We start from the raw sequence: 15,748 nt of genomic DNA on the forward strand, positions 1-15,748 counted from the left end.
GCTGCGGGTGAGTGCCTGTAAGGGGTTGGGGTGGTGTGGAGCAGTCAGGGGATGGGGGGGTCTCTGGAGGGAGTAGTCAGGGAACAAGGAACGGGGGGGCCAAAGCAAGTTTGATATAACGCAGTGAGATTATTTGTCTCCTGATGACTGCGTTATATCGGGGTAGAGGTGTATCTAAATGGATCGCCATTAAACATACACTTGCTGGAACAGGTTTCCTTTGCTTTACCTGCTGTCATGTCATTCATCAGTCTCAGACAGTTCAGGCCAACAATCTGAGCAGCATCTAGGACAGACCTCCTTTCAGCATCAGTGAAAAATGATGGAACCTGAAGAAATCATGTGGGAACAGAATAAACATTAGAAAGCCAGACTTTCAACACAAACATTTGTTTGAAATCCTACCCATTCATCATCCCCAAAAGGAGATATCTGCCACTGTATCTAGCCACTGCAAGATTTTAGCCCAAAATAAAGTTAGTTACTTAAGACCCTGATTCAGGATGGTACTTAGTAGTCCCATTGAAGCCAATGATTAAATACTGTGCTGAACTGGGCCTAAAAGCACATGCAACACCAAACAGTAAAGTAGAATATTTTGAGGAGAGGCATAACGTAGATGAATCAAGCCTAAATTAATTTTTGACAAGAAGTAGTCACTTTGATGTTAACATTAGATGCAGCGTACTGCCAAAAATTTTTAGTTTAAATTCTTTGCAATACTTGAAAACCAAAGGAAATTTTCCCAGTGACACGGTGCTGCCCACTCGCAGATCACTTAAAATAAATATTTAATAGCTTGATATATTGTGCAGCTTGACAGAGTACTCACAATATTTCTGTCTAGGTATTTTAGCTTGTTCATCTCCGTGGTATCTGAGCAACTGTTCAGCACTTAATGTAACACCCCCTATCGTCTTTTTCCTAATTACAATGCTTTTCAAAGCTATTTTACTTTAACATAAAGGCAGTATATTAATATGAAGTAATAAATCTGTACTTTTAATATTGGCGGTTTATAGCTTCCATTGCTTTATAACAAGCTCATATATAGAATACACATATTCCTTTTTAGAAGAAGGTTAATGTTAAATCTGATATGTACAACGTTATCCTAAGCATACAAGTACTTGAGCTGAACAGCTTTTTAAAAAGTTATTTAAACTAGAAATCTTCAGTGATTACAACTAGGGAGATTAATATTTCTATTGGTCTAGTGTAAATAGAATTACTTACAGAAATAACACAGTCTGTTACTGGCTTTTTTAGGTTAGTCTCAGCAGTCTCCTTCAACTTAGTCAGCAGCATAGCTGTTATCTGTTCCACACTAAAGAAATGTTCCTCACCCATGTACATCACCTGTACAGCAAAAAAAAAAAAAAAAAAGAGGACATTTCATTTTAATTGCAGAAACGCAGAGTTCCACTTAATAGTTCTGAATGCTCTGCTGACCAACAACCCTTCCCTCCAATCTTAATGCACTCACCCAACTCATTATACAGTTACAATTGAGAATTCAACCCCCCCAGAGTTTGCAGATAATGTCATTCTGTTTCTACACACTCAGCCCTGGTCTACACTAGGAGTTGAGCTCAAATTTAGCAGCGTTAAATCGATTTAACCCTGCACCCGTCCACAAGACGAAGCCCTTTTCCCCCTGATTTAAAGGGCTCTTAAAATCAATTTCCTTACTGCACCCCGACAAGGGGATTAGCACTGAAATTGGCTTTGCCTGGTCGAATTTGGGGTACTGTAGACGCAATTAGACAGTATTGGCCTCCTGGAGCTATCCCAGAGTGCTGCATTTGACTGCTCTGGACAGCACTCTCAACTCAAATGCACTGGCCAGGTAGACAGGAAAAGGCCCGCGAACTTTTGAATTTCATTTCTTGTTTGGCCAGCGTGGCAAACTGCAGGTGAGTGCAGAGCTCATCAGCAGAGGTGACCATGATGGAGTCCCAGAATCACAAGAGAGCTCCAGCATGGACCGAACGGGAGGTACAGGATCTGATCGCTGTATGGGGAGAGGAATCCGTGCTATCAGAACTCTGTTCTAGTTTTTGAAATGCCAAAACATTTGTCAAAATCTCCCTGGGCATGAAGGACAGGGGCCATAACAGGGACCCGAAGCAGTGCTGCGTGAAATTTAAGGAGTTGAGGCAAGCCTACCAGAAAACCAGAGAGGCAAACGGCCACTCCGGGTCAGAGCCCAAAACATGCCACTTCTATGATGAGCTGCATGCCATTTTAGGGGGTTCAGCCACCACTACCCCAGCTGTGTTGTTTGACTCCTTCAATGGAGATGGAGGCAACACAGAAGCAGGTTTTGGGGACAAGGAAGATGATGATGAGGTTGTAGATAGCTCACAGCAAGCAAGCGGAGAAACCGGTTTTCCCGACAGCCAGGAACTGTTTCTCACCTGGGACCTGGAGCCAGTACCCCCCGAGCCCACCAGGCGTAGAAGGAAGCTCTGGTGAGTGTACCTTTTTAAATAGTATACATGGTTTAAAAGCAAGTGTGTTTAATGATTAATTTGCCCTGGCATTCGCGGCCAGTACAGCTACTGGAAAAGTCTGTTAACGTGTCTGGGGATGGAGCGGAAATCCTCCAGGGACATCTCCATAAAGCTCTCCTGGATGTAATTCCAAAGCCTTTGCAAAAGGTTTCTGGGGAGGGCAGCCTTATTCCGTCCACCATGGTCAGTAGCACTTTACCACTCCAGGCCAGTAGCACATACTCGGGAATCATTGCTGGCGTTCAAACAACATCCGTTCTTTCTCTCTCTGTTATCCTCAGGAGAGTGATATCATTCATGGTCACCTGGTTGAAATAGGGTGCTTTTCTTAAGGGGACATTCAGAGGTGCCCGTTCCTGCTGGGCTGTTTGCCTGTGGCTGAACAGAAATGTTCCCCGCTGTTAGCCACAGGGAGGGAGGTGGGGCTAGCCACATGGTGGGGGGAGGCAAAATGCGATCTTGTAATGAAAGCATGTGTGCTATGTATGTAATGTTAACAGCAAGGTTTACCGTGAAAGAGTGTACCCACTGTTCTATAAAATGGGTCTTCTTAAATACCACTGTCCCTTTTTTTCCTCTCCACCAGCTGCATGTGTTTCAAGAATCACAGGACCTTCTCCTTCCCAGAGGCTAGCGAAGATTAGAAGGCGAAAAAAAGCACTCACAATGAAATGTTCTCAGAGCTCATGCTGTCCTCCTACACTGACAGAGCACAGACGAATGCGTGGAGGCAAATGACGTCAGAGTGCAGGAAAGCACAAAATGACTGGGAGGAGAGGTGGCGGGCTGAGGAGAGTAGGTGGCGGGCTGAAGAGAGGGATGAAGCTGAAAGGTGGTGGCAGCATGAGAAGAGGGAGGAGCAAATGAATACAAAACAAATCCGGTGTATTTCTTGTTTTGATCCACTCCATCTATCGTTTACATCTTTGGCTGGCAGCAGACTGTGCAGTAGGACTGCTAGCCATCCTCATCTCCTGGCCGCTCGGCAGAAGATGGTGCAATAGGACTGCTGGCAGGACTAAAGAGAATGACCTGGTCGAGTCATCCCTATTTTAGTCCCTGCGCCCATGTCTGCCCAGGCGCTCCTGACCCACCTTACCGAGGCGGCCAGGAGCACCTCGGACATGACGACGATGGCTATCAGGCCTATTGCACCGTCTGCTGCCACAAGGCAATAGGTTGCTGCTGTGTAGCAATGCAGTATCGCGTCTGCCAGCACCCAGGAGACGTACGGTGACAGTGAGCTGAGTGGCCTCCATGCTTGCCGTGGTATGGCGTCTGGACAGGTAACTCAGGAAAAAAGGCGCGAAACGATTGTCTGCCGTTGTTTTCACAAAGGGAGGGAGGGCCTGACGACATGTACACAGAACCACCTGCGACCACGTTTTTGCCCCATTAGGCATTGGGATCTCAACCCAGAATTCCAATGGGTAGCACAGACTGCGGGAACTGTGGGATAGCTACCCCCAGTGTAGCACTCCGGAAGTTGACGCTAGCCTCGGTACTGTGGAAGCACTCCGCCTGAGTTAATGCACTTAGAGCATTTTGTGTGGGGACACACACAATCGACTATATAAAAACCGACTTCTATAAATTCGACCTAATTTCGTAGTGTAGACATACCCTCAGTGTCATTGATAAATGAATGAATTCCCCTGGATAAAGTCACTGGCAGATGACTTACAACTTACACCATTATCTGAATTGCTGTAAGTGTCAATTAGTAAGGCTAGCACACAGTAATGAATCACTATGCCAATAAGTTAAAAGTGGCCAGCAACTTTTTAATTGCTTTTTAAATTGCAGAAGAGGTAAGAAATTATCTACCACAAAACATTCAGTTAAGAAGAGTTCTTCACAGCAGTATTAAAAACATTTACTGAAGAGCTTCTAAACTATTTCATAAAAGAGTTTCCCAAAAGATCACTATGCTCAAAACCTAAGATTTGTGTTGTGTGTCTTGGTAGCCAAAACAGCCTGCACTTCAATAGTTCAAGTTATATCCAGGAATCAAATAATATAAACAAGCTTAAAAGACAAAGTTAAACAAGCCTTTACTCTCATATTGCTTCCTTCCTATAGGCATCTTTGCAAACTAAAATGGTTGGGAAGGGAAAAGAAGTACCACTGTAAAATCAGTTTTAAATTACCTCTGTATATCCCTTCCTTTGTGTATTCGCCTTTTTGTCATCTATTCTATAGTTTAAAAAAGGTGTAAAGCAGAATGCTTTGCAAGAGATCCTCTTGTGGACTCCAGACATGGCAATCCCCTACTGCTTTGTTCTCAAAACATTTTTCTCCATGGACAAGAAAAAGCTCCATACAGATTGAGAAAAAATTGACAGTGACCATCACAGTACTGTCTCTCTTAATACCAAATTTATCTAACTCGTATATGTGTTAAAGAAAGCTACTTAAACTCACTTAAGATTAAAGAGACACCAAACAAAGTATCTACCATTGTTACAACTCACTTCAGATAACTATGGATGGATGAAGAAAAAGTCTCTTTGCAGTCTATTTTGTGCATTGCTCACATTTGTGCGGATCTTTCACAGAGCACTGAGGGAGAGGGTTTTTTTTGGGGGGGTGGGCGGGAGTTATTAAAGAAACGGAATTGTGACTACAAAAAATCACACTAATTGGTTGTGGAATCTATGGGGCAGGTTTAGTAAGTGAATCTATTTTTAGTTCTTTTAAAAACTGACAAAATTCAGATTAAAACCATGGGATACTGTTTCGATCCTCCCATGTACCAGCAAAAAAGTCCAATCTAGAGGTAGATAAGGACCACTTGTATGTATGCATGCTTCGTGTAGTTTAATCACATACCCTATCAACTATATCACTTTTTTCTTATAGCCTTAGATACACATAACACATTGAAACATTCTCATTGGCATAATGGCCACTGTATTTACCTGACAAGCTTCTTCTATGCTAAGTTATCGTCTCTAGGTCTCACTATTACTTTGTTAGTTAGACCTGGTGCACGCTTCAAAGTTTTGCTGGCACACCTATGTCAGTTAGAAGTGTGGGGAATAAAATATAACAAACACCCCTAGCTGACATAGCTCTGCTGGCAAAAGTCCACATGAGGATAGTCATACCAATAAAATGGTCCTTTTGCCAAAATAGCTTATTTTATTTGGGGCATGGTGTATGCTATACAAGAAAAATAAATCTTTTGCCAGTGTTGCATCTCCACAAGGAGGGCTGGGAGGCATAGCTATAGCATCCTTTCTAGTGGAGACAAGGTTCTAGTCTGCAACAGATGTTGCAGGAACAGTTTGTGTACATTTACTGCAAGTGTCCTTAGGGTCTCTGTCAAGTAATAGTAGAGGTTCTAACAAAGTATATAGCATTAACTTGTATTGAGAAACAGTATGCCACCATGTAATCAGATTATCACAGTGCATAGGCACAGGGGGAATTAAGAACACCATTTCCCTGACTTCAGTAAAAAATTATATAATCCTATAATTATCTTAATAGTTTTTCCTGCCAGAATGTGTAGACTGTGCTCACAATTGCCACCAGGGAAGCTCTTGTTTGAGAAAGTATTTATAATGAAAACTTGACTCCACCCTGGAGTAAAAAAGGCTATTCAGTTCAAAAGCCCTTCTGGTACAGAGTAAAGAACAGCTTTTACGGGAATTAATCATGAAAATAAGGGATTTTAATTAAGTGCTAGAAAACAAAACCTTTCCAACACAGCTATAGAAACTAGAAAGCTAGACTGAAAATATGACACCCTTACCTTTATTCCAACACCGCCATTTTTCATTGGAACCAAATCATAACTCAAGCTTTCTTTCTCCTTCTGAATAAAAGGATCATTAAATGCACGGCCATGGAACCTCTTAAAGTTAGATACTGTGTTGTTAGCATGAGTAATTTGCTGCAAGAAAGAAAAAGAAGGTATCTTGAATGCAACACTTAGCCTGCATATTAGTAAAAGAATGGCAGTGTCAGATTGCTAGCCTCTGTTCCTAAACCAGAGACTTGACATCTGACCTCTTTTCTCCAATATTAAATGATGTAGTACTCTAGTTTTATACAGAAATATACTGGTATAAGAGGTGAATGAGCATTGCATTACAGTGTTTACAGTTTAAAGTCTCAAGATGTTACAATACAGAAAGTCTACACTCAGTCTATGTAACAGTTTAATTTTAACAAGAGCAATAAAAAAAGCCTTTTGTTCTCTACCATCTACTGATAACTTATAGTACCCAGCAAATACCAACAAAACTTCAAAAACAGACTCCAACGAGAGACTGGAGAACTGGAATTAATTTGCAAACTGGACACCATTAACTTAGGCTTGAATAAAGACTGGGAGTGGATGTGTCATTACACAAAGTAAAACTATTTTCCCATGTTTATTTTCCCCCCCTACTGTTCCTCACACGTTCTTGTCAACTGCTGGAAATGGCTCACCTTGATTATCACTACAAAAGGTTTTTTTCCTCTCTTGCTGGTAATAGCTCACCTTACCTGATCACTCTCCTTACAGTGTGTATAGTAACACCCATTGTTTCATGTTCTCTGTGTATATAAAGTCTCCCCACTGTATTTTCCACTGCATGCATCTGATGAAATGAGCTGTAGCTCACAAAAGCTTATGCTCAAATAAATTTGTTAGTCTCTAAGGTGCCACAAGTACTCTTCTTTTTGCAGATACAGACTAACACAGCTGCTACACTGAAACAAATCTAAAGGTAGTAAGTCAAGGGATCAACATATTGATGGAGACTTGTTTTGTTTGGTCACCCCAGCACAGAGGAAAACAAGGGCCTTGGTAGCGTAAAATTATAACAAACCTCATGAGGAAGGGTACTTGACATCTACTTCTAGATACTTAACCCATAGCTCTATGGTCACTCAAGTTTGAAGCACTTAAACAGCAAAAGTAACTTAGTATGCAATAGGCAACAAAGCAAAAAACTTTAGTGGCTTTTAATGAACTGATTTACAGCTATCTTCATTTAAAAAAAATAGTTAATTTTCAGGTTAACTGTATGTACAATCTGAAGACACTTTTTTAAAGTAATCACATGCCATTAATACTGTAGGATATTTTAGAATATTCCTGCTGTCTTGGCCACAATTAAAGTGCCAAGCCAGTTAGCATGCCACACTTAAACAGCACTATTACAACATGGTATTCTTCTGAAAACTCAGTAGAACATACAGCAAGTAACAGTGAAAGACCAGAATGAAATAATTAACTATTCCCAAATCTGTCTAGCATTTCATTGAAGATGCACAAAAATTGAAATTTAAGTTGCTGTTAAATAGAAGACCATGTCAAAGTTAAATTAAGATGATTACTTGTTAAAAACCCAAAACAATTCAGGTGTGTAGTTCTTCTGCTTGAACAAATGGCTGTTACACTCCCTTGTTAGTGAAAATGCAATGCCCAGATTGTTATGGGCCAAGAAGTGCCCATGCTTGCATGGGCAACAATGACCTAAAATTCCACTGTTGTCAGGAAAAGAGACTGTTCACTACTAAGATGTACTTGTATTTTGAAATCCTCAAATCACCCCAAATTTTTTAAGTGTTTGTCAAATGGAAAAAATTGGTTCATTTTGTTTTCAAACTGTTAAAACAAAAAAGCATGAAAAATTGAATACATAAGTACGCTTCTGAAGCTATTCCAAAAGCAACTGAAGCCACAAACTGTCCAAGAACAAAAGTCTGTTGTGAATGCATGTTCTCAGATGTAAGTTGAGCGAGAAACTGCTTTGCTTTCAATTTAGCTAAAGCTGCTGGACAGCTTTTAATTGAATGATCTCTTAGTAACACTCCCCACATTAGTCTCTTGAGAATCCAGATAGAAGCCATTTATGTAAGACAACAAATGCTCTGAAGACACTTTTACTTTTTCTCACTACTTTATTGAATTATGTTAACATCTGAATCAGTGACATGGAAATATAGTCTAAAGAAATAAAAATAAAAGTAGTGGTATGAAAGTCCTGATCAAAAAGATCAAAGTTAAATCTCTAGTGAAATATTTGTTCCACAATGTTTTATGTGGCTATTTGTTTTAATTAAATACATTACCATTCCTAGGAATGAATGAAAAACTGCAAAACTCACTATGCAAATCACTTTGTTAGCTTCTGTCTTTGAATCCTGTACTTGCAGATGTATGTGTGAGTAGCTTAGGAAAGAGGTTATGATCACTCCTATATTTTCAATCACATCTCCCTGTTTGTTCATAGCTAAATGGAAGACTTTCACAGTTCATGCTCTCTCTCTCTCTCTCCATGGAAACCTACCACAGCATCTTTTCCCCTTGACAGATATGAATAGGCCAGTAGAGGAAGCATGCTTGGTCTGCACCTACAGTACACTAATCTTATTTAGATATAATCAGCCCAAAACATGGCTTTTAGAAGTTTATATCTGAAGTTTTAAACATTGTACATGGTTATTTTAAAAAATGTATTAATGTTTTAGCACTTTAAAAAAATATATTACTGCAGTGAATAAGAGAAAATATTTAACACTTTCTCCTTTTAGAGTAGTTCATTCAAGCAAAGGCCAAAGCTCTTAGCTCATATTTCAGTTTAAGGACACATTCTACATAATTTGTGAAGATGCATTTCTAATGCAAAGAAATTTCCAAAGTAAGCGTGTGTCCTGGTGATTTTATTTTTAAAATTATCAAATAAGGCAGGCATCTAACTAGAAATTATTAACCCAGCAGACAGACGTAGAGTTCTAGCAATGGCATCCTCAGCAGCAAACCTGGAGAGGAGACTGTCGGCATAATGCAGTTCTCCGATTCTGAAATGTTACCTGACAATTAAGATCACAGAATTTTATCTAACTGCAATCAGCTATCTTTTTAATTTGTTCCTTTATTTGGAACATATTTATGTTATTAATTTTACTAGTAGTTGGATTCTCTTTCACAGGCGATAACCTACCTGGTTTTTAGCTGAAACACCAATAGCTCTGTTTTTGGATCCAAATGATACAACTGATCTGAAAAGAGAGAGAGAGGCTTGTTAACTAAGTATTTTATTTTATTGCAAGCAGAATTTGAGAGTTTGAGCAAGTTAAACTGCTACTCTTGTGGCTTATGCTAATACACGGCATTTAAAAAAAACTGATCAGCAATCTCTCACTCTGAGCCACATACTTTTCTCTATTATATATTGCATGTTTTTATTTTCATGCACATGCACAGAAAGTCTCAGCTCCAAAGCATGTTTTGTAAAATTACAACACGTGCTTTGGAGTTGAAACGTTCTGTACTTAGTCTCAGCCCAAGTGTAAATTGTTCTGTACAATTTCAAGAACAAACTTCAACCAAGTTATCTGCATGAAAAGAAACAGATGCTTCTGTCACCATTTTTTTTTAAATGGTATTTTTTTTTTGGTATGGCTAACCTATGAATAGCTGAACTTCTGAGTTCACATGGAGCACTAAGTAATTGTTTCAATGTGGGTTAGAATTTTCTTCAGTGTAAAGCTGAGCAATTACAAAATCAATTTCTGTACAATAAACCTTTAAGTTGTTTAACAGCCTGCTGTACTAAGAGCTTGAACAAGAGAGGCTGCATATCTTCAGTTCCATAGCTGAAGTTTCTTAAAAGGGCATAAACAAAAAAAATAAAGCCCAAAGACTATATTAAAGCAAGGCTGCAAATTAAACCACGCATCAGGAAATTTATAATTCTGATTCAAACATGACTTCTCCCAAAATGCACCTAAGAGCCTTCCTGGTTAAAAAAGCTACTACCAAAGCATATGCATAAATATATTTGCAGTGTGAGAGAGTTAACGCTCAGTGAGAATCTTTTCTAATCCTTCAGGGTGGTTAAACATACAAACATTGCATGATAAGTATTTTCATTTAGCTATAAATTACATTCTCGGTGCGTACGTCCAAATCTGTCAAACGTTAGTGCATCTGCTTTGCTGTGGGAACACTCTCCCCCCGCGAAGTTGTCGGTTTCATTTCCGATCACAATACAGCCTTATTATTCAGATTTTAAATAGGAAGCCTCTGAAGATTACAGAGCTGTGCAGGTTACATGCAGCTGTTCATATTCCCCGGTGCTTCTCCAGCAGCCGCTTTCCGACCCCTGCTGCTCCAAGAGCCCGCTCCCGACGCGTCCATGTCACGATCCACCCGCGCCCCGTCTGCCGGGACCACGCTGCCGGGGCTCCGTCCCTCCCCTCACGCCAGGCGGCGGCGGCGGGGCTCCGGCAGGGACTGAGGAGGCGCGGGAGTAACGCGGGCGCGCGGGGTGGAGGGAGCGCGGGAGGCGGCTGCTCTGGGAGCTTCCAGCAAGTTCCGACTCGCGGCGCGGCGCGGCGCAGCGAGCGCGCCCCCCTCCCCCCCAGCGGCACGAGCCGCTTCAGCATCACCGCCCCGGCCGCAGCGTTCACCCTCCCGCGCTCCCGGGGGACACTGGGGCCGGGGCCAGGGATGCTGCCCCGGCCCCGCGACACCCCGCCCGGCTCCCGCTGCAGCCCCGCACGCGGCGCGGGAAGGGCCCGCAGCCCCCGCTCCGGGCGGGACAGCCCGACTCCCCTCGGGGCCCCGGCAGGCCCCCACCCCGGGCTCGGCCGAGCAGCCCCCGCACTCACGGGGTGCATCTGTCGCTGAACTCGTTGGCGACGGTCTCGATGCCCCCGGCCCGGGCCACCGCGATGTAACAGCTCTGCGAGCCCAGGTCGAACCCCACCACGGCCATGGTCCCGCCGGCAGGGGCAGCCCCCGTCCCGCCCGCGCGAGCCTCTCCCCGGACGGCTCCGCCGCAGAGCGCTGGCTCTGGCGCTGCGTTGCTGGCTCTGGCCGCGGGAGGGGGGGAAGCTGGCGCCGCCGCTTTAAATATGACAGCGGGAGAAATTTCCAGAAACTGCGGCAGCGCCTTGCCGGCTCCACGTGCGGCTTCCGCTTCCGCTTTCTCCAGCTTTCTCGAACAATGCTAACCAATGGCGGGCGGAGGAACGCAGTGACGTGTTTCGTTCTCATGACGACCTGGGACGCCGCGCATTCTGCGCCGGCGGCGGCTGTCAGACTGGGAGGAAGCCGGCTGGACAGGAGGGGGCGGGGCCTGGAGGCTGGTAATACGGCGCGTGAGGGGCGGGGGTGTCCTCGGATGCCCCCTTCACGGCGCTCCTGGCTATGGGCTCCCGGCGCCAGTGCGGCCCCCGTAGCTGGGCTCAGGATACCGCGTCTGCTGCATCCCTGGGTCCGGCTCGGCCTGTGTCTGCTGCACCACTCCCCCTCCCGCGCGCCCTGCCCCCAGCTAACCCCCAGCCTCCCCCGCTCCTGCCGCTCTCGCTCGGCGCCCTGTCCCTGCCCCCACCGCGCCGGGCCCCCGGGACACGCTTTGTCCGGACTAGCGCCGGGTGGCGAACGGACGGGGCGGGCTAGTGACTGGTGCTCGTGTGGCCATGGAGGGTTGTGCCGGGAAGGGGAAGTCTCAGGAGGGTGAAACTGGCAGCCAGGACTACTGGGTAGTTAGGGCTTGGCGGGCCTCGTCGCTGTTCCTGATGGCTACTCCGGAGTAAGCAGTCCGGAACTCCCACTGCCGTGTGGACGCTCCTATTCTAGACTAGCCACCTAGACAAGCTCTTTGAGAGGCGCGGGCGGGGAGCAGACACCGCAGGAGATGGGCTGGCGCAGTGGGAGGCACAAGTAGCCTGGCCAAGAATTCTCTTTTAAGACCCCCCACAAACTCCACTCCCCTCCGCTTGCCAGATTCCTCCCTGCCCCTTTATAGAATGAGGACCAGACATGATTTATAGCCATTTGGATATTAGGCTTGCTGTAAATTAATAACAATTTAAAGATTTAGGCTCTGATCATGAAGACATTAGGACCCTAAATACCTTTGGGATCTGGGCCTTACTGATTTAATTCCTCATTTTACTTTTTCTCCTGGCTTGTCATTTTTCCTTTGTCTTCTGATGTATTTTGCTGAATCCTTTCTTTTGTCTTTTAAGGACAGATTTATACTGCATGGTTTGCCTATGTCAGTATTATTCTCAGCAGTGTTAATTGTTCTCTGTCTGTCCTTGCTCATCTACATTTATTTCTGTATTGGGTCCTTGTTTTTCTTTTTCATGTTGTCAGTTTCTGCCCAAAGAAAGAACTTGGGGACCATGATTTCCATCCCCAAAGTAACTGTTTTAATTTTCCATTTTCTCCTCCTGCAATCCCAACTATGTCTTTCTCCTCAAAGGATAGGGTCAGGTTATTTCCATCCCAATTAAAAGGGGCAGTGGGAATAAATTGGGCGTATGTGAGGGTTGAGATAGAAGCATGTGTGAGGGTTGATATTGCTGGTAGAGATGGCATAGCAGTTTGCTCCCAAGGGAGAGGATGCTTTGGTGCCAGAGAAGTTGGGGAAGAACTTTGTCTCGGAAATGTGAGTGAGGCATGATTTTCTTCTCTCCCCACAACTCAAGTCACAAGAGAAGAAGGTCTGTCTGAGGTGGATATGAGGAGGAGCTAGTGTGTTTGCCGTTCTAGAGGAGTTGCAGAGTAACTGGGCTATGCAGTAGAGGGAAGGTGAGATCATCTGTTCCTGATTCTCACCTCTTTAATTCCAACTACTTTCCAGCTGCTCTTGAAAAAGTGAAAGTATTATCAAATTTCAGTTTAACAAGACAGATCCAGAAAGTTGTCCCTGTGCCTCCCACACCTTTTCATTTAAACTATTTTTCTTGAAAATTTTACTCAATCTCAAATAGTTCAGAAATATTGGTTTTAAGAGGAAAAAGAATGCTGTCATTGCTGAGACACAAAACATACATCCTAAAATAATGCTCAAATTAGATCAATAAATCTTAGGCCTTATAATTAATATCAAGCACTTCAGACATTGAGAGATCTAGTAACAAGAAAGGCAGAGATAACTGATAATAAAATATGAATTCAAGATGGCTAAATAAAAAGTGCACCTATGCCTAATTCCAATTTAGGAAATCTGAATGAAAAAAGTATTTCCCATCATATTTTATCAAAAGTAACTATGATTAAGTTAGAAGGAGAAGTTCTACATTTCCTGATTTGGGCAGTTGTCTTTATCTTTTCCAGACACTACCCAAGTAATTCTAGATAAAATCCTTACCACCTGTCAAACTAAGATTGAAATTATGATTCTGATCCTGCATCAACCTGGACCTCAGTAGCTGTTCTGCATCTCACTGAAATCAATGGGATAGTGCAAGCATCTGCACTATCCTGTCCTGATGGATGATTGGGGCCTTATGTGGAATGGAAAACCTCAGAGTTAAAAATATCCTTAAATCTAGAGACAAAGGTGGACTAATTATTCTTAGTCTGCAGTTCTATTAGGTGGCAAAATTAAGAACAACAGTAGATTCAACTAAGCAACACATGATACATCCATAAAACATAGGTTAAAATGGAACATATGTATTTTCCACATTTCCCTTTTGGGGATTAAATTTTAATTCCTTAAAACAAAATTGGCCACGACTCTATATGAATGTTGCTTTATGATTTTACCTGGATGATATGCATTATCTTGGTGTCTCCAGAATTGTTTATTAAGCATACTTTGGATTAAAAACAAACAACAACAACAAAAAACCTGCTGAACCAATTTTACAAAGTGTGAAAGGGCAAGTATAATATCTTGGCACCATTTATTTTGTAAGAAAACTTAAATTCCAGTCATTTATGCAGGAAACAAGCATTTTGACCCTGCTTTTAACAGTATAACCAACAGATTCTTTTTACAAGCAAAATATAAAGAAAAAATATGTTGGCCGAAATGTAATTTTTCAGTTAAGTGTATCAACTGATCTGTTAAAATGTGGTTAAAAAAAAGGAATTTGTGACTATTTTCACAAGTAAAACATTAAATTATTATTTATTGTTTGGGAGCATTCAGACAGTTGTGTGACAGACTAACAGTATTCTGCAATATCCTGAACAAAATTTATGGAATTAAGAAAATTTTTATTGAATTAAGTTAAACCATTATTAATTAGATTTAATACCTTTGGGGTCCATTGTATTAAGAAATGTGTATGTGTTATTGTGGATTTGTATTAGGGTTGCCAGGTGTCTGGTTTTTGACCCGAACGCCCAATCAAAAAGGGACCCTGGTGGCTCCAGTCAGCACCACTGACTGGGACATTAAAAGTCCGGTTGGTGCGGGGCTGGCAGGCTCCCTACCCGGCTCTGCATGGCTCCCCGGAAGCGGTGATATGCTCCTTAGCTCCTAGACGGAGGGGCGGTCACGAGGCCTCCATGCGCTACCATGCCCCAAGCACCAGCTCCGCAGCTCCCATTGGCTGGGAACTGCAAGCAGTGGGAGCTGTGGGGGCGGCACCTACGGGCGGAGGCAGCGCGCAGAGCCGCCTGTCCATACCTCCACCTAGGAGCCGAGCGATATGTCGCCGCTTGCGGGGAGCCACGCAAGGTGAGCGCTGCCCAGAGCCCACACCCCCTCCTGCACCCCAGCCCTGAGCTCCCTCCCTCATCCTAATTCCCTCACGGAAACCACACCCCCTCCCACACCCCAAACCACAGCCCCCACCCACACTCTGAAACTCTCGGCCCTAGCCTGGAGTCCCTTCCTGCACCCAAAACCCCTCATTCCCAACCCAGAGCCCGTACCCCCAGCCCAGAGCCTGTACCTCTGGCCTCAGCCTGGAGTCCCTGCCCCCCTCACACACTCTGAACCCCTCAGCAACACCGCCCCAGCTCAGAGCCCCCTCCTGCACCCCAAACCCCTCAATCTCGGCCCCAGCCCAGAGTCCCCAGCCAGAGCCCTCACCCCCCTGCCCCAGCCTGGTGAAAATGACTGAGTGAGGGTGGGGGAGAGCGAGCGACAGAGGGAGGGGGATGGAGTGAGTGGGGGCAGGACCTCACAGAAGAGGCGGGGCCTCGCAGAATGGGCAGGGCAGGGGGCAAGGGTGTTCAGTTTTGTGCAATTAGAAAGCTGGCAACCCTAACTTGTATGTAACTCCGCTAGAAGGAGGAGGATGCTAATGTAATTCCTCTGTTATCAGTCATCCCCTGGAGAGGTGTGCATATACTATTTCAAACTGGATTCTTCAGGGGTCAACAGAGAAAGAAAAGATTTTTGGATAAATAGCTTGGTTTTAATCAGGCTCTGGGCCTTTTAGCTGATCCAACAAATGGACAAGACCCCTGGTCTAGTGAGGGCTGCAACCCTTATGAAAGGCTTGGAAGGACTGGACTTCTGAGGCCC

The 15,748-nt window shown here is 43.9% G+C and overlaps 1 protein-coding gene across 1 annotated transcript in view; it reads right to left on the reverse strand.

Moving 5' to 3' along the window:
• Positions 1 to 11,422, reverse strand: part of HSPH1 (heat shock protein family H (Hsp110) member 1) — a 32,142-nt gene extending 20,720 nt beyond the window's left edge. Inside the window, exons 1-5 of the mRNA XM_073341235.2 lie at positions 11,136 to 11,422; positions 9,464 to 9,521; positions 6,277 to 6,417; positions 1,237 to 1,359; positions 230 to 329 (exon numbers count right to left, since the gene is read on the reverse strand). Of these exons, the coding sequence (XP_073197336.1) occupies positions 230 to 329; positions 1,237 to 1,359; positions 6,277 to 6,417; positions 9,464 to 9,521; positions 11,136 to 11,242 (529 nt within the window). The 5' untranslated portion in view covers positions 11,243 to 11,422. The remainder of the gene's footprint in view (positions 1 to 229; positions 330 to 1,236; positions 1,360 to 6,276; positions 6,418 to 9,463; positions 9,522 to 11,135) is intronic.
• Positions 11,423 to 15,748: the final 4,326 nt, after the last annotated feature.

The sequence above is a fragment of the Lepidochelys kempii genome, chromosome 1 (assembly GCF_965140285.1).
Source record: "Lepidochelys kempii isolate rLepKem1 chromosome 1, rLepKem1.hap1, whole genome shotgun sequence".
In the NCBI taxonomy this organism is placed as follows: Eukaryota; Metazoa; Chordata; order Testudines; family Cheloniidae; genus Lepidochelys; species Lepidochelys kempii.